This window comes from Fusarium oxysporum, chromosome XI (assembly GCF_013085055.1).
Source record: "Fusarium oxysporum Fo47 chromosome XI, complete sequence".
NCBI classification, from domain to species: domain Eukaryota; kingdom Fungi; phylum Ascomycota; class Sordariomycetes; order Hypocreales; family Nectriaceae; genus Fusarium; species Fusarium oxysporum.
Window position 1 is genome coordinate 2,717,929 of NC_072850.1, and position 18,082 is coordinate 2,736,010.

Genomic DNA, 18,082 nt, shown 5'->3' on the forward strand with positions numbered 1-18,082 from the left:
AAAACTGCAGCGGCTAACAAACTATCCCAAAGCATAAACTCTCCTACTCATTAAAGATGGTACCTCATTCTTTGTACTCGACGCCCAACTTCTCATCAATATCAATATTATTCTCAAATTCATAGCCTTTGAAATCGCGAGCGCCCAGATTCTTCGTGAAAAGAATGTCGAGCTCCTCGTAAGTGCGACCCTTCAGTTCAGGAAGACGGAACCAAGCCCAAACGGCGCAGAGGATACAGAAGCCGGCAGCTAAGAAAGCAGACTTTCCCTTCCAGTTCGCAGCTGTGGGATTAAGAATATGAGGAACAACGCATGTGGCGGCAATATTGATGACATTGTAGGCATTCCGAGCCAGACCAATTGTCTTGGAGCGCAGGCGAGTAGACGAAACCTCGGCGACAATGATATAGGCAATTGGGCCGATCGTCATCTCGTAGGTAGAATACCACACGTAATAGAACGCTGCAGAGACGCCTCCTGTGGCACTGCTTTGCCTTGGGATGGCCACAAAGCCGATGACAAACATAGCAGCGGACATTATGAGGCAGCCCCAAATGTAAATCGATCGCCGTCCATGCCTCGCGATGATGAAGACAGACAGGAGGACGGTGACAAAGTGAAGACCACCTTGGCCAACAGTCAACTTGTAAGCGTTCTTGGTCGACATACCGGCCTGTTCGAAAAAGTATGTGGCATAAGAGGAAACGCCGAAACCAACAAGGACTTGACTGGCCCAGGCAACACATGCGATCTCCGTGCGCCAGAGGTTGGATCCCCTGATGCAGTCGAGATACGACGCTCCCTCTGTGATGCTGCGCTCAAGCTCTGTGGTCTGCACCATAAGAGATAGCTGGTTCTGAAGCTCTTCGTCCGACATGTTGGACGTAAGCCTCTTCAGGGACATCTTGGCCTCTTCCAACCTTCCACTGCGGACCAGCCACCAGGGCGACTCGGGGCAGAAGAACATCAGAGGTGCGATGATAACAGGCCATACCCACTGCACGGCAAAAGGAATCCTCCAGGCCCAGATACTCTTGTTGCCAACAAGAGAGTCCAGAACAGCGTAAGATAGGAGCTGACCAATGCCCCAGCACAGCACAACGTACGTCTCAAGATATGCGCGAAGAACCACAGGAGCGACCTCAGAGGCATACGCAGGTCCCATCGTGGTGAAGACACCCCATCCCAGGCCGCAAAGCAGTTGACCAACGAAGAGAACCTCAACTGAAGGGGCAAAAAAGGAGATGAAGATAGTTCCAGTCAACCAGAACAGAGATATCAAAAGAGTCTTCTTGTGTCCAATCCTCTCTGTCATCCACGTGTTGAAAAAGATACCAACGATGCCTCCCAGGGAACTTGCCAGGCCAAGAGCTGTTTGCCACTTGGGCTCAAGCTGGTAGGTTCCTGGCTTAGAAGGATTCGGGATACCAAATCGCTTTTGGAAGTTGGGGAAGGCAAAGAGTGATCCAAGTAGGGCTGTGTCGTAACCATCCATGATAATTACAAGGGACACAACACAGGACCAGAAGCAGGCCTTGGGGTATTTCTGGATGGCCTGGCGGATGCTGAGGGAGTGTTCTGCGGCTGTGGCAGCACGAGCCTCAGCAGAGGTCTCGCCTGTCCAGCCATGATGGTCGTCTGGTGGCGCCATCTCAACGGATTCGGCGCGCTTTTCTGCCATACTGTATTTTATCGGTTTGGGATAATTGGTGAGTTGATTTGTAGTAAGTGCGCAATTGTCAAGTCGAGAAATGCACTGCCATAGTCTGTCTGATTAATACACAAGAAAAGGCTCCCAGCAACGTTCCAGATAAATGAAGTAGGATCCTCGTCTTGTTCATATACAATCCTACTCAAGGAATCTGCTGGCTACACTCTAATGCGGTAGCAAAAACACCTTTAGGATTGATCTAGATATGGGGACGTGGACTAAGCGCTGTTCGGCAAAGACGGCACAGTACACTGACTATGAGCATGCAGGGGTTAAAACAGCCAGGTTTTTGAAGGGGAACTTGTATTTAATTTAGCCTATTTATTGTATTAATATTAGAATAAGAACATGATAAGTATTACGAATCAACGAAGAGGTATTGACCTAGTGAGCGTTTATCTAATAGGAGAATTTACTAATTATCGGCATAAGAATAAGCACCTCCAAGCCAAGTCCGGGGGAAAGTGGGGATGTTTGCGGGGGTGGAGCCGTTGAAGAACGGCAAACTCGGCACCGGAGAAGCACACATTGAAGGCTAAAACATCCCTCCACACTTGCAATCAGGGAAGATTGACTTTGGTCCTGGTCAGGGGAGCTTGGCCATTGTGCGGGGTATCAGATAGACGAAAAGCGAGGTTGAATTTAACCAGAACTCTGGTTAAACTTATCAGGAGTACATCTTGCAACCTAAACCATGGGTGTAGTTCCTAATCACTCGATTAATCGGTAAAACAGGACTTATACGGCTAATTGAATGATTACTAAGACTGTCATTTGTCATGGACTATCCAGTTCACAAAGTAATTGATAGGCTGAGCCACGTTGCACAAGATGGCCCGGTTAACATGGTTGTGCCAGACGCCGTAGATCATTGTAATGTCCAGGAGTTAATCAGGCCATGTATCTGCGCGGAAGTCGAGAAGTCTCAGCATTCTGATTACATATAAATAGTGCAGCGGAATCAATGTTCCTACCGATTGGCAGAATAGCATCCCAATTCGTGGCAACCCCTCTGTATAAGCCAAACTGAGCTGGTTCTTCCTTTTCTTTCCTCCCCACCACCTCAGCTTATCTTGAACAGCCATGGGTCCTTTCGCCTGCGGCCTTACCGCCTTGAACCTCCTGGGTTGCATAAGTCCAGCGTTCGTAGCGGCCGTTCCCATGGATTTATATTCAGGCTCTGAAGTATTGATTTCGGTGAATGGTCTCGTCAAACACCAAGAGCTTGACGGCTTCGGCGCTTCACAAGCATTCCAACGGGCCGAAGACATTCTTGGAAAAGACGGTCTGTCCAAAGAAGGCACTCAGCGTGTACTAGACTTGCTGTTCAGCAAGGATATCGGTGCAGGCTTCTCCATCCTGCGTAATGGCATTGGCTCAAGCAACAGCTCCGAGAAGAACTTTATGAACTCAATCGAGCCCTTCTCACCAGGCACACCCGGAGCGAAACCACACTACGTCTGGGACGGTTACGACAGCGGTCAACTAACAGTCGCTCGAGAAGCATTCAAGAGAGGATTGAAGTTCCTATACGGCAATGCTTGGTCCGCACCTGGCTACATGAAGACGAACCAAGATGAAAATGATGGAGGCTACTTGTGCGGTGTCACAGGTGCTACTTGTGCTTCTGGCGACTGGAAACAGGCCTACGCAGACTACCTGTTGCAGTGGGTTGACTTCTACCGCAAGTCAGGTGTCAAAGTCACCAACCTGGGGTTCCTTAACGAACCTCAGTTCGCCGCTCCCTACGCTGGCATGCTTTCCAACGGCACACAGGCCGCTGACTTTATACGCGTGCTGGGCAAGACGATTCAAAAGCGAGGTATTCACGATCTCACAATCACCTGTTGTGATGGTGAGGGCTGGGATCTGCAGGAGGACATGATGGCTGGTCTGACTGCTGGACCTGATCCCGCGATCAACTACCTTGGTGTCGTCAGCGGTCACGGATACGTTTCGCCGCCAAACCATTCACTTTCAACAACAAAGAAGACATGGCTCACCGAGTGGGCTGACCTCACGGGTCAGTTCACTCCTTACACATTCTATAACAACAGCAGCCAGGGCGAAGGTATGACATGGGCTGGCCGTATCCAGACAGCCCTTGTAGATGCTAACGTCAGCGGATTTCTTTACTGGATCGGTGCTGAGAACTCGACCACCAACAGCGCTCTTATCAACATGATCGGCGATAAAGTCATTCCGTCCAAGAGGTTCTGGGCTTTTGCGTCCTTTAGTCGGTTTGCTCGCCCTGGTGCTCGTCGCATCGAAGCTACCAGCTCCGTTCCTCTGATCACTGTTAGTGCCTTTCTCAACACCGACGGTACTGTCGCGACGCAGGTGCTTAACAATGACACGGTTGCTCACCATGTCCGACTCGTCGTCTCGGGCACAGGCCGAAGTCCTCACAGCTTGAAGCCATTTCTGACGGATAATTCCAATGATTTGACTGCTTTGGAGCACTTGAAGGCTGCTGGAAAGGGTTCCTTTCAGACCACAATTCCTCCTCGATCTCTTGTGAGCTTCATCACGGATTCCTAAGCCTGGGATATATATAGGTTAGAGAAGGCAACTATTAGGACTACTTTGATCTTAGTAATATATACTCTTTAAATGCAACTGCCATCCCTGATTGAAAAGTTCCTGTATGGCACTGACTATCTCTTACTGGCTCTGATATTAGGTCCGCTTAGGATCGGTGAAAATTAATCTGTGCTATAAGTCGACAAACGGCTGTGCGTTTCCCCTAGAGCTTTAACATATTCCCTAGACTAACTCACCATTTGGCCTAGATAATATATTAAATATGCTAGTCCAAATATGGATCGAGAATTCACAGAAAATCTATGATAGTATGGAATAAGAGAAAGGATACTAAGATGCTGTAAAGCGAGCTAAGCTATTAGTAGTCAGCAACTTAACTCCATATCACACTATCTATTTACATAATACACGAGATATGTATTTATTATATATATTTCAAAGTCTAGAGATATAGGATATAGGACTTATTATAGCATAGACTGCCCAGTACGACATCGTGGTGTCTCATGTTGATAATGATCATTATGGAGGTATCTGGAAGCTGCTTATGACGTAAGCAGATGGTGACGGGGCTCCCATTGACTGGAGCAATGTAAACCTGTATATCCCAAATTTCGCGCATCCCGGATACAATAAGATTATCAAGGCTTACCAGGAGAGAAAGATGTATTCTGAACCGATGGATGAAATCGAACCCGCAGGTTTTAAGATGCATTTACCACCAAGAGAGGCAATTCTTTGGGTGCATCGACGACTGGATGGAGTCCCGGTGCCTAGTAAAGACCTGGTCGGCGTCGCAGCACGCATTGATTCGGCCACCAACACATCAAGTATTATTCTTCAGAATTACGCGCAGAAAATAGATGTGGCGCAAACTGGAAGTGTATTCACTGGTGATAGCGCTTCGTAAAAGATAAATCCTGCAATTGGTCCACATACTCCCCACCTCGCCATTTGCAAGATTCAGCAACACGGGGCTTACAATAGTAGGGTGCATGACTCAGGACAGAGGAGTTGGGCTATGTAAAGATTTCTAGTTACTTGGATCATTTAACCTGATATATTGAGTGGCAGAGTATTATCTAAATAGCACTAGATATATAATATGGCGACAAAAGGCAGACAAGTTAGGTCGTTTAAAGAGACACGGCTGAAGGATATGCTCGGCGTCTCCTCAGGCTATAATTAGTTAACTAGCTGAAGACTGGTAGATGAACAACGAGAAATCCTACCAAGCCACAATCCAAGCAAAGAAGTCAGATTTCGTCACCTTGCAGACTCACTATTGGAGAATTCGTCTCAATCTGTGAGATGTCAAGTAATAAAGAATGCAGCTCTAATTACGTGCGTCCAGAAGCGCTAATTAAAACTCATAACCCCTTAAAGACGAGATGAGGGGATGATGGTGGCACGGAAGTGGACACTACTAGGCTGCCAGGTTTGCCAGGGTCTAATGACATTCAATACGGCATATTATTACCAGTATAACGTAAATTCCATATTTACTATCGATGCTCCTGTTGTGCTTCTCAAGGGTTCTAATTAGCACACTATACCGGAGAAGACAGAACCAGACCTTTCGATTACGTAATCTTCGAGCGTTTTGACGAGAAACAGGCCTACTGACCTCAATGTCTGTCTTTCTTTAATCCAACTTCACCCTAAATACCATTTAATTATATATAATGTTATTATCAAGGAAAATACTCTCCCGCAGCTTAAAACCTCGACTCATACGTTGATTAATTTGGCTACGGCTAGTATATATCTTCTAACCCTATGCGCTATGGTCAACAATCTGGTGAGACTGCTTATTCCGGTTTAGTCGCTCAACGTCATGTTCAGTGTGCCGAAAGCCGAGCCTTATAAATAGCTCAAAGTAAGACCACTCTAGACTTTAACACCTATCGAATCCTGCTTTTTTTTTTAATTACTCATTCCCATCTTTCACTTCTTTAATCATACGCTGTTCTACATGCCCATGCTCTTTCACCATATACTAGGGTCACAATGGCCTTCCGTATTCTCCTTATCCTTGCGACGTTTCTGCTCTTCGTAGCGGCTTCTTCTACTACCGCAGAAACCATTACCGCAACTACCTCCACCGACCGTTCTGCCCTTCCTTCGGATATTTCTTCGCTGCCAGACTGCGGTATAGAGTGTCTCTCGACAGCCGGAAAGGAAATTGGCTGCGCCGGTACTGACCTAGAATGTATATGCTCGCAAAGCGACGCGTTTGCAGACAGTTTCGAGCAATGTCTGAAAAACGAGTGCACTATTAAAATATTCAAAAGTGAGTAAACAATAGAGCTGCGAGGCGCCATCTGACGATATTTGTACCAGACCTTAGGGGCGTGCGCCAACAGATTTGCGATGCAGTGAAAGGTAGTTCTAATTCTGCTGCCTTAGCATCGGCGTCAGCTGTAATTGCGTCCGATACGTCCCAAGAGACTGGGAGCGGTGCCGAGCGCTTGACTCACGTGGGTATACTTAGTGCTATTGCTTGGGGAGCCCTGATTATGTAGAAATCCAGGTATTAAATAGGATTTAGAAAATTAGGTAATTTAAAGCGCGGCAGTTATTAATAAATTATCTATTAGCATTACTATAATACCTATAGCTTGCCTATTTTAATATATTTACTTAACTTTAAGATTATCTTAAGGTTTTTATTTTTAAGTATCTTAAATATATTTTTAACTTTAAATATTTTATATTTTATATTTTATTATAAGAGATAACTATTTAATTAGCATGCTTAATTTAATACCCTATATAATCTATAAATATAAACCTAATATAAATTAGTTTTTTTATTTAAAACCTTAATTATTATATATAATTAATTAAATCTTTTAAAATTTATATTTAACTTATAGTATATTCTATTAAATATATGTATTTAAATATATACTTATTAAGTTTTAAAATAAGCTATATTAATTTTTCTATATTTATAAAAAAAATCCTATATAGTTAATATATAAAAAGTATATCTATATTATATATTTAGGCTTTTCTAAGTAAAATAAAATAGCTAGAAACCTTTAAAAAAAAATTTAATAAGGCTAGTTATATTATTATAAGAAATATTTTTTCTTTAAATTTTTAGTTTTAAAACCTTATAATAACCCCTTTATATCTAAAATATTATATTATAAAGGTTTAACTTTTTTAATACCTTTTTAGCTTATAATTAAATAACCTTAAGCTACTTCTTATATAAGCTATTTAATAAATATATTTTATATATTTAAATATAATTATAATTTAAAAAAATAATTATTAAATAATTCTTAGGGTTATTAATAATTTTTAATAGTTATTAATACTTTTAAATTAACCTGAATAATTAAATCTCAGAAATTATTTATAAAATCCCTTAATATATAATAATTATATAATAATTAGAGTTTAAAATAAAAAAATTAATTTATATTAAATTTATATTTATTAATATTATTAAATATTATATTAAGTACATATTAATTATAATAATCTTTACTACCTAAAAAACAACTCTATTAATATCTATCCCTTTTATATATATATTAGAGTTTTATACCTAACTATACTTACTTAGCTAGCCTAACCTCTAAGCCAATGGGTATATCTTATATTAAAAGTAATTAAAATTCCCTAACTTCCTTTTCCCTGCTTTAAATTTTTTTTACTGTCTTATTCCAGCCCTATTTTTAGGGTCTGTAGTGTAACGGTTGCACAAGCCGTTAAACCACAGAGCAAAAGATCGGGCCATAATCGCTATGCAAGCAATCATGGGTATGCTACAGCTGCCTTATAGAAGCCATACAGCGCTGTTACGGGCACGAATCGTAACATATAGGTTAAGTGGAGCTGATGAAGCCAGGCAAGTTTTGGGCCCAACTTCTCAGTTATTGCGTTTTGGCTAAACGTGTGATCCTTTCTCTGGACTGTGATTCAGAATTTTCACTCATGCCTTACGTCACTTAGGAACACTTCCCTGCTAAACTCTAACTAATACGTGCTCCGCGACGTCACATCATCAGTATTCCATCTAATTTTCGAGATTCTCCTATTCCGAATACAGAAATGCTTTGCTTAGTTGTGATTGGCTCAAGTTAGCGAGCGCGCTATAACCAGACAGGTAATGCTGTCAATATCTCTCATTTGCCAGCATCTTCAGCTCGCTCCATTCTTGGGACTTGTTTTTAAGCGAACTGATATATCTGTATGGCGCAGCAAAATCCCAGTAAGATAAAGGAAATCCATGTAAACTTTCCACAAACCAGAGAAGCTCTGCGACATTAGGTACTTCGGCTTTCGGTTAGCTCGGTATGTAGTAGGATAAATTGCCGCTTATGCCAAGATCCAGGGTTCCGGGTTTCCAGAACATATCAGTTTCCATTAGGTGAGAGTATAAGAGACGGGCATCCACCCGCAAGCCAGGAGAAGGATGCCTTCTAGTCGGTTGTCTTCCTCGATTTCATCTACTACACTTTCTTGTTATATTAATTCAATCATAATCATTTTTGTACAAAAATCAGCCTCTTGTCATGGCATTTTCAACCATGTTGGATGAGCCATCTACAATTCTCCACCATGAGGTCACTTATCCCCTCTTGTCGCCTTGCGAGACTGTAGTCGACGGCACTACAACACCTTCAGATATTATATATGGGGTATCTAATCTTCCTACATATTAGAACATGAATCCTATGCTGACCGCGCATTAGAATCTTGGAGACGTGAATTTTCAGAACCTTCATCTCAGCAGAGTGATAACTTCAACTAGCGGGTTAATTGCTAGTCCGACAATGGCTCCCTCATTGGACAACTACACAACACGAATTGGCCTGGAAGGCTGCCCCATCCCTACAGTCGGGAATGCAAAGAGCGTACGAATGAAGTGTTCTCAAAACAAAAGCATTGACGGACTGATCTGTATTACAGAGGCGTCGGTTGAAAAATCGAGAATCGCAACGTCGCTTTCGTGAGCGCAAGGACCAATTACAGAAGGCTCTCCAGCAACAGTTGGATCATTCTCGCACAGAATATGAAGCACTCCTTTGCAAATACACCGAAAGCACAACCGAAGCCGCTCTTCTCCTTCAAGAGAATGATTCACTTCGGTCAGAGATCAAGGATCTTCGGCGACATCGACAACTAATGTTGAGCGTCATGAAGTCGCTCCAAGGCTCAAAGCCGTTATCCGAGTTTGGAGATAGTGGAGTGCTACTGGGTGATGTGATACACTACCTTGCGGATGTATCAGATGATCCGACAACACCCGACACAAACTGAGTTTATCGCCTACGACATTGTTGGTGTAGGTAGCCTTTGACGACGGTCTCTAGCATCCTCTCCTCGAATCTCATCGTTGTGTCATATTAAAAACTAGAAGACCAATGGTAATAATGTTTTAGATATTTTTTTCAGGTTCCCTTATCTTTATGGTACTAATTTATGGCTATGGAAATGAGGGGTTTTAGCCCCACCACTGTACCAGATGGCGAAAGAGGGGTCCAGAATCTCCACTCAGAGATTGAACGACATCACATCAGATGCCGCCACGACGTGGAGAGAGCCAGGAGAAACGTCTCATCTTCGTCGGAGGCCCGGCGCTGGTAGACAGGTCAGGGCCGATTCGGTCCAGCCTTCTTCAGCAAGCACATCGCCAAAGGAAATCCCAGCAGAGGCAGAATGCGGCAACGGAGCGAGAACTTCTCCTTAGGCAGAGGAGGGATATATGTGCATGCAGCGACAAAGCCTCACTTCCTACATTGCCAACCCTAGGAGTCTCGGGCGATACACGTTATCAGCCTATTAGGCCAAAGGGGTACGCGACCCCTGACACAGGACAAGGCCTTTTGTGTTCTGTCAGCGGGAAACCCTCAGCTTCGCCAGGCCAAATTGTCCCCTTGCAAGCATGGGATGTAGGGGCGGGGGCTTTCGATCCAATGATTCCATTGGACGAGACTACCTCTCAATTGAAAGTCCAGGAGATTCTGCATTTTGCATGCACTTCTATCTGGCCAAACTTCCGTCCCTTGACCTATGCGTCCAAATGCTATCAATCCTGGGTATTCCCATGTGACAACAAAGTACGCCTGTACGCGGTTCTATGGGCAGCTTCCTACCATCGCGCCGTCCTCAACGTGACCTATGGCGGTCCGACCTACCAAGCTGAATCAAAAGAGCAACTCATTTTGAAAGGGTTGACTCTGAAATCTCTGCGGAATGAAGTTGAAGCATTTACCGGATCAAAGCCTCTCGATAGTATTATCATGTGTATCCTCTACTTGGCGGTTAACGAAACAACCGATGCACGGATATATCGCGACCCCAGTCCTTTCAACCCTCCATTTACCTACCTCCACGCCCTGGATATTTATGGTAGTCGAGATTACCACCCGATTCATTGGACAATTATACAAAATCTACTTGCTCGACATGGTGGAGTGGAAGCTCTTCAAGATCATGCGCTTGCTTGGCTTCTGTCATTATCTGACATCATGCGCGCGCTAAACACGCTGCAGAGGCCAATATATCCCTGTCTGGATATCCATGGGAAGCGAATGGTCTTGGAATCTCCTCTGATTCTGTTTAGACCTTATGCCTCGCATTTTGCTCTGGAAAGTGCCGGATCTGGTTTCGAAGAACTGCTTTCTATAAACCCCCCTGTGCATCGAGGAATTGTGGCAGCGTTTTCACAGATCGGACAGCTATCGCTTGTGCTACAATACTACACGATGGAGTCATTGAGTCCAGAAGTCCTTGACCTTCTCGGTGATTGTCGAAACTATGTTCACCACAACTTGTTCTCTTCACCCGACACTAGCTCCGCTGCGGAGGAAATTTTGCAACTTTCTGACCAAGGACCTGACGCAATCGCGTTGTCGCGAGAGATCTATCTGACTTGCCGACTTGCATTGTTCCTATATGCAACGCATGTTACCTTCCCACTTCCAAGGTCGGCTACTGTCAGAAGACAACTTCTACAGCAATTGTGTCACAAAATTGAGTTTCTGGCAGAGAGAAGCACGGCTAGACGGTTGCTACTATGGTGTGTTAGTGTTGTCCTTGTCGCCTCGGACATAGAGCCAGAGAAGGCGATAGTCGATCTGTTTAAGATGTTGTGCTACGAGTTGGAACTCACAGACTTGAATGGTTTACTGATGTTAGTTCGAGAGTTTGCATTGGTGGATAAAGCAATCGACCACCATTATGAGAGGTTGGATGCTATATTAACCATGGATTAATACAATATACCGTAGCTTTACTATACCATCAATATTTAATGCCTGATTGTGGACTGGTTGCATGACAAAAACAACGACTTCGTGCGTTAGTCTGCCAATCTCAGTATCCTCCCGCTGAACTATCTGCCATTGCTTTGAACTAGACCTTGGTAGGCTGGTCTGTTATCCCTCTTCTAAGTGCCTCTTCTATGATCGCCACCATAGCTATAGCGCTGATGCAGGTTATACTAAGTAATGTAATATATAATAAAGTATTCAGGGTATAATTACTACTAGTACTATTAATCTAAACTTTATTATCTGATTCTAATTATATAAGTTTTAAATAAAGTATTATAACTCCTTAATAGGAGTATATCTTATGACCCTGCTTTATGAATTTATATCTAATTAAGTTTTTAACTAAAGCTACTCTAATATCTAAGTAAAGCTTTTAAAGGCAGGTAATATACTCTTATTTAAGGTAATTATTTTTAAACATAACTTTTAACATTATGCTATATTAAATAATTATATTATTAGCTTAATATATAGTATTAGTAATATAGTCCTGCTTATTTCTAAGTGCTTTGCTAATATTAATAGTTATATTAATCTTATAACCTCTGGCAGCAGCAGTAGTATTAGCTTTAAAGACTTTAATAGCCATAGTACTATTATTATATAAAAACCTAATAATAAGGCAAACTAAGATATTAGTGCCTTATAAATCTTTCTTATTTATAGGAATTATATATAGTATAATATACACTATAGTAATATTATACTTTTTTTAGTAATATTAATACCTTAGAGAATATTTATATTTATTATAGTAGGGTGTAATATAAAGTAATTAATCGTCTTAGTAATTTATTATAGGGTTACTATAATCTGATTTATATTAGTAAATATAATAATATAAATATTACTTATATAAGTGGCATAATAATAAGGAAGTGTTTACAGGGAGAATAATAGGTTAGATAAATGCATCTTTAAGAAGGTATAATTATTAGGGTTCTATTTCCTCTATATAAGGAAGCTCTCTAAGTATTATAGTAAGAGCATCGGTTTATTTAAATAAGTGGAATAATCAGGCTTGCCTAAATAGGTATCTCTGTTGTCCCTGACTGTTATGGCAAAGGGGTTTGCCAGTAAGGCTATATTCTTAGAAGATGTATTACGGAAATTATAAAACTAGATGCTTTAGTACTAAGGGATAATATTTTTTAAATGAAGGAAGCAAGCTTCCTTTAAAAACAGTATTATAATATAATTTGAAGTAGCCCTAAGTACCTAAGTCTCTTAATACTATCCTAGAATAAGATTTATATAGTCTGACTTACCTGCTAAGTAAACTAACTTTAAAACCCTCCCTGCGCCCTTCTTTCTAGGCAATGCCATTTTCCAACTTAATCCGGATAGATTTATCTGCCTCATGACCCTTCATAATTGACTCTGAAATTCCGATAACCTCATAGAGGGAGGATGGGGAATTTCCATTGTCCGGACTGAGTGGGCTTGAAGGATGAAAGCATCCTGACCGACTCTCCAAATTGTCCCACCGGAACGACCGTCACACTTACTCCTGAGAGAACTTGGGCCCAGAGAAATTACCTGAAAGGCTGTGCAAATAAAACATGAGAACTGAAACATCTTGAAACCAGTGTGACCTTTACGACCTCCTCTTTATCACGGTCTGGCCTGGGTACAGGGCTTGCTGTTGTAGATGCCTGCTCGACATCAGTCTTTAGGATGGGCTGTGGTGTTTTCTCGTATTTGTAAGACAATATAGACTCCCAATGTTTTTGGTTGGCTGCGATGTACTTCCACTGGGCAAGTGGCCGCGGATTTTGGCGAGCATAGTCTACAAATATTGTCTTCCCTGCCCAGGCTGTCCAAGCCCAAGTTGGTAGTAAGGCGTTCGAGGTGTCTGACTTTCGACTTAATCTTCTTTCCAAAGGAGACGTGTTGTACCACAACAACACGGTGTCGAACAACCTTGGCAAGCCGCATATAAACCCACCAACGAATCATGTGCTAAGGATACTAAGGATTCCACAGAATATAACTTGAGAGAAAGATATTATAAGAGATATAAAAAGACAAAATATAATAAATAAATATATTACATAGTTATTAAAATATCTAAAGAGGAGTTTAATTATTAATTTAAATTAATTCTATAATTTAACATACTTTTTTAATAGTTTTAATTAAGGAGTATTAAAATTATTAGTATAATATATATAATAAGTAAGCAGCACAGACAAGCAAGCAGCACAGCATACTATATAGCTAGAAATAACTTACCCTATAGAAATTTACTTCTTAAATAAAATAGCTACAAATCTAAAAAAGTTATTTTTAAAAATAATATAGTTAGCTTAGTAAAAAAATAATTTTATAAGATTTTCTTTTTTTTTTTATATAAAAACCTTAGAATATATAATATAATATATAGTGGAAATGGGTTTCAAAGTTTATAGTAATATAGAATTTCTTAAAAATCTAGAAAAGGTAATATAGCTTATTTAAAGGCCTATATATAAGTTATTAAAATCTTAGCTATTTTAAGCTTAATTCAAATTTTAAAAAATTATTTTAAAACCTGCCTTTAAGGTAATAAGTAAGGTGTGCCGCTTACTTATCTTATATATTATATACTTATTATATATGTTAAATACTAAAAAGTATATCTTAATAGTTAATTTATTTTAAATAGCTTATTATTATTATAATACCAGAATTTAATACTTAATTACTATTAGCTAAATTTTAATATATAGGGCCTGATATGCTAAATGTACTTGAAGTAAAAGTAAGTGCCTGGTCTTGGAAAAACTTTGTTAATCTACCAAGTACTGCGAGTTCGAACTTTAACTTTATGCTGTATGCAAAGTATTTAAGGACATTTTGAAGGATTCGAAAGCCTGCATATTGGACGCCTAGAAGAACGAAGTCCATGATGACAAGAACCACATTCATAATGATGAGTTCTGCCATCAATCGTTGCTTCCTTTCTTCCGATGTGTATTTCAGGATCTTAGCCGTTCCCCAGATATAGAGCCCGGATATGATCAACTCTTGGACGCAGAATATGGTGATTTGGATGGGCTCCATAACCTTATATCCGACTTTAACTGCTCTCGGGACTGGGACAATGTTATAGCAGAATGCTAAGACTGTCGTGGGAATGAGAAGGACGACCGCGTTGATAATAATCATTATCAGAACACTGCGAAGGATACAGGGGTTCTGGAGGACAAGATGAAGTCTTGACCACAAGACAAGCGATTGCCCAACGATGAAGGCCCACCATCCGGCAATTGTAACGGCGCTTTGAAGGTACGCGTGTGGGGTTATTTTAAAGAAATAGGTCGAGAAGCCAATGGTGGCGACGATTAGGCCGAGGCTTGCGACTAAAAGGCTCCAGAAATACCACCCGGAGAATCTCTTGAAGGTGATGAAAATTAAAATAATGATTTCCAAGGCATTGTAGAGGGTGATTGCTATACAGCCAGCGAAAAAGAATGCCACTGATGGGCTGCTCTCGCTCGCTTGGCCAAAAGTCAACATGATTTGATGCCAAGGAAGGTTGTACAATCACTGGAGTGGTGATAGATGAATCCTTGGCTATGGAAATGTTGTAATAGAAGACTTGAATTTAATAAATGCCGGGCCCATAGGCACTACCTAATTTCATGACTTATGGTATACTAATTCAAGCCTCGCGGGCATGATGACGTTTATGAAACCGACCGCTAATATGCTTCTCGCGAGGTTGGCTGTTAATGTCAGTAAATCTCTTTCTCATTGGTCATATGGCGGGTAACTAAGAAAGTATTCTCACGTCGTTAGACTGATCAATGAAGGCGCGTGAGAAATATAATGCAACATACTAAAAGTTGTCAATATCTTAAAGCAAATGCTGACGAGTCATGCACTATTCTATGCCGACTTTTTTCCCGTTAGTAACCTAAATTACATCTGCGGCAGATAGTAGAAATGTTTAACATCTCCATCTTCTTAGCGATTATGCAACATATAAATCAATTTGACCAATACGACCAAGTGCGATAATTGTCGAAGTCCAGCAACTTGGGGTCAGATTGCGCTGTTGCATTCTCAACATCTACCTACTAGTGAGAGCGGGGTAAGCACCCACCCAAACTAAAGCTGCCGCCGTCCTGAGCGACGCGATTCAGTAATGGTGCCTAAGGGCGCTCCCTCTCTAACCCGGCTCGTGGAATCCAAGCAATATCATGACTCGGCTGTCGTTTCTGGGGTGCAGCGTTCTCATCAATGCCGAGATCCTCAGATCATAGTTCACAGCCACACCCCACCCTCCGAACAATCACGATGACCCTTCGCGGATACTCGCTAATGTCAGTAACAGCCGATACAGATATATTCGAGATGCCCGCGCTAGAGCAATTTTGCACATAGTTGTGGCTGTCACATTATGTCGCAACACACAGTAGTGGAAACAGGAGTTTCCAAAGGTAATGTCAGATCGCTCTCCATATAGAAAGTACGAAAACTGGATGGAGTACCAGAAACTTGATCCCTATGTTGGCCTCTCCCAGGGCGTTAAGGATGTTCTCATTTATGGGGTTGCTCCCGTTTAAAAGGCTTGGGCTGAGTAACAATAGTTCCAGATCCACATCTGGGTGACAACCGATAACTATATAAGATGGAGTCTAGGTCGTTAACATGTCAACTCCCTGGCTAAGGTCTCTGAGGTTGTTCAAGACGGAAAAGACATTTATATTCGGGAAGCTTCTGATCCAGGAAAAGCTCATTGCCTGGCTGCATAAGCGTCAGTGGCTGCATTCCTTAAGTATACTGACTCTTTTCTAGGGCATATGACTCGAGGCCTGCAGAGGAGCCAAGAAGGCCGCGCTCTGGAGTGAGTAGCTGCATGGGATCGATTGTTACAGAGGCAAGTCCCTCCATATCATAGGGTATTCAGAACATGCTGTCGCTGACTGGGCGAACGCAGTCACTTTGAATAACAAGCGCCCTGGCTGGGTCATGGGTATTTGTTCGAACTACGACCCAATGTTTTGGGACAGGACGAAACTGAAAATGAATGTGAGCCATATTCTAGATATTATTAGCTTCTGCTAGCCTCCTCGAAAGTTTAGGTCCCCTGAACTGGTCGCATTAGGGACATCCCATTTAAACCACTTCCTAATCAGCTTATCTGCATCAATAGAATTATTGGTTGACGGGGTAATACCAGCACGCAAGGCTTGCAGCATCAGCCAAGAGGGGTAGACACCTTGCGCGTACTTACCCCTCTGAGCAGTACAGCCCGTCAGCGGGGTCACGACAGGGGTGTAGGACTAATCAAAATGAATAAAACTAACAGTACTTCTCCTCAATGCTAATTTGTATAATGGTAAAAGTACCAGCAGTTCTGATTGTTACAAAGAGCTACCTTACAAACTTGGCAAACATCTTACGAACTTCCGGTATCCTTCACGTAATAACATTATGACTAAGCAAAACGGGGCGAGTGACCTTCTTAAGGGCTATCCCATTCAAAGGGATAGGCTGTCCTCTCAGCGCGGAGTTTATTAAGCCTGCTGGTAATTGCTTATTGATGAAATATGCGTTTATGCGGTAATCAAGCTTCGGTTTATTTATGATATCAAGGGTTAGGGTTAGACTAACCTAAGATGCGCCAGGGTCTCTTCCTTCCCTTATCTTTTATACCCTTCTTTTATTACTTCCACTTTTCACCTAGACTCAGCTATATAAAGGCCGTAGCATATTAACGTTGAACAGTCCCAGGAGTAAATAAGCTCGATCCTTACGTCAAGTAGTCTGACGACTAGCGGCCCAAGAAAAAAGCCTTCCCAGGCGAATGGGCTCCAGGTATGTTCCATCTTTGAGTGAAGCATTGATGAGGCTGGGGCTTAGTCAGGTTGCGTGGGTATACTGAATGGTGATTGAGGTTTTCATGCTATGAGCAACGAAGTCCCACTTCTCTATATGTCCATGTTGGTTCTTCAATTCGCTTTGCATACCTGTTAGAGTAAGCTATGCGTTATTGGCGGAACACATGCATGAAGCCCGCTTCTTGAATCACATCTACCGCCCAGCACACCGAATGATAATAAATGCCAATTCTGATTCTACCAGATTAGCTGTGTTTGGAACTTACTAAGGCGCAGAAGCAAAGGTCCCTTACTCGAGCATGTAGACAAGAAAATATAGCACATTTCTTCTGCACTAATCAGGATCTCCCTACAATTGTACTGCCGTTTCATTGAATAAGTAAGCTTTTTTCCCAGCCTCTCTTGACTGCACTGCCAAGGTTCAAAGATAAGATCGTGGATAAGGTACTGGTCGTGTCAGTCTTCCTGGCTATATCGACATAAGTTGCATGACATTAACCCCAGCATGGCCCTGGGGCATCGAGATTTTAAAAGGCTCAGAGGAGAAAGGTTACCCATTTGAATACACAATATCCGTGATGAGGCACGCACAACATGGGGATGTTGCATTTGATACTATTTTACAGACTTCCCAGGTGACCTCGGAGTGTTGCGCGATATGAAATTCGCAATTTGATGGCAACTCTAGACGCCGC

The 18,082-nt window shown here is 42.0% G+C and overlaps 7 protein-coding genes across 7 annotated transcripts; 4 read left to right on the forward strand and 3 right to left on the reverse strand.

The window, feature by feature from the left end:
- Positions 1–64: 64 nt before the first annotated feature.
- FOBCDRAFT_208918 (general substrate transporter) lies at positions 65–1,681 on the reverse strand (the record flags this gene model as incomplete). The annotated part of the gene is made up of 1 exon (XM_031193151.2): positions 65–1,681. The coding sequence occupies one exon, from the start codon at positions 1,679–1,681 to the stop codon at positions 65–67; it is 1,617 nt and encodes a 538-aa protein (XP_031031997.2).
- Positions 1,682–2,794: 1,113 nt separating this feature from the next.
- FOBCDRAFT_147591 (glycoside hydrolase superfamily) lies at positions 2,795–4,252 on the forward strand (the record flags this gene model as incomplete). The annotated part of the gene is made up of 1 exon (XM_031193153.2): positions 2,795–4,252. One exon carries the CDS (start codon positions 2,795–2,797, stop codon positions 4,250–4,252), a length of 1,458 nt encoding a protein of 485 aa, XP_031031999.2.
- Positions 4,253–6,145: 1,893 nt separating this feature from the next.
- Positions 6,146–6,860, forward strand: FOBCDRAFT_233936 (uncharacterized protein). The gene is made up of 2 exons (XM_059609947.1): positions 6,146–6,548; positions 6,599–6,860. The coding sequence occupies exons 1-2, from the start codon at positions 6,266–6,268 to the stop codon at positions 6,778–6,780; spliced, it is 465 nt and encodes a 154-aa protein (XP_059468113.1). The 5' UTR covers positions 6,146–6,265; the 3' UTR covers positions 6,781–6,860.
- Positions 6,861–8,805: 1,945 nt separating this feature from the next.
- Positions 8,806–11,534, forward strand: FOBCDRAFT_254295 (uncharacterized protein; the record flags this gene model as incomplete). The annotated part of the gene is made up of 4 exons (XM_031193155.3): positions 8,806–8,916; positions 8,971–9,132; positions 9,188–9,502; positions 9,799–11,534. The coding sequence occupies 4 exons, from the start codon at positions 8,806–8,808 to the stop codon at positions 11,494–11,496; spliced, it is 2,286 nt and encodes a 761-aa protein (XP_031032001.3). The 3' UTR covers positions 11,497–11,534.
- A 485-nt stretch (positions 11,535–12,019) lies between these two features.
- On the reverse strand, positions 12,020–12,199 carry FOBCDRAFT_147893 (uncharacterized protein; the record flags this gene model as incomplete). Its single annotated transcript, XM_059608269.1, has 1 exon — positions 12,020–12,199. A coding segment is annotated over one exon (180 nt), but the record flags the coding sequence as incomplete, so codon positions are not given.
- Positions 12,200–14,256: 2,057 nt separating this feature from the next.
- On the reverse strand, positions 14,257–14,706 carry FOBCDRAFT_147986 (uncharacterized protein; the record flags this gene model as incomplete). The annotated part of the gene is made up of 1 exon (XM_054707692.2): positions 14,257–14,706. The coding sequence occupies one exon, from the start codon at positions 14,704–14,706 to the stop codon at positions 14,257–14,259; it is 450 nt and encodes a 149-aa protein (XP_054563667.2).
- Positions 14,707–16,194: 1,488 nt separating this feature from the next.
- FOBCDRAFT_245574 (uncharacterized protein) lies at positions 16,195–16,720 on the forward strand (the record flags this gene model as incomplete). The annotated part of the gene is made up of 4 exons (XM_059610702.1): positions 16,195–16,300; positions 16,342–16,390; positions 16,422–16,575; positions 16,700–16,720. 4 exons carry the CDS (start codon positions 16,195–16,197, stop codon positions 16,718–16,720), a joined length of 330 nt encoding a protein of 109 aa, XP_059468115.1.
- Between the last annotated feature and the right edge of the window lie 1,362 nt (positions 16,721–18,082).

Coding starts and splice junctions, on each gene's coding strand:
- FOBCDRAFT_233936 (XM_059609947.1), top strand. CDS start 6,266: ATGGCCTTCCGTATTCTCCTTATCCTTGCGACGTTTCTGCTCTTCGTA. Junction 6,549..6,598: donor CACTATTAAAATATTCAAAA/GTGAGTAAACAA, acceptor TATTTGTACCAG/ACCTTAGGGGCGTGCGCCAA.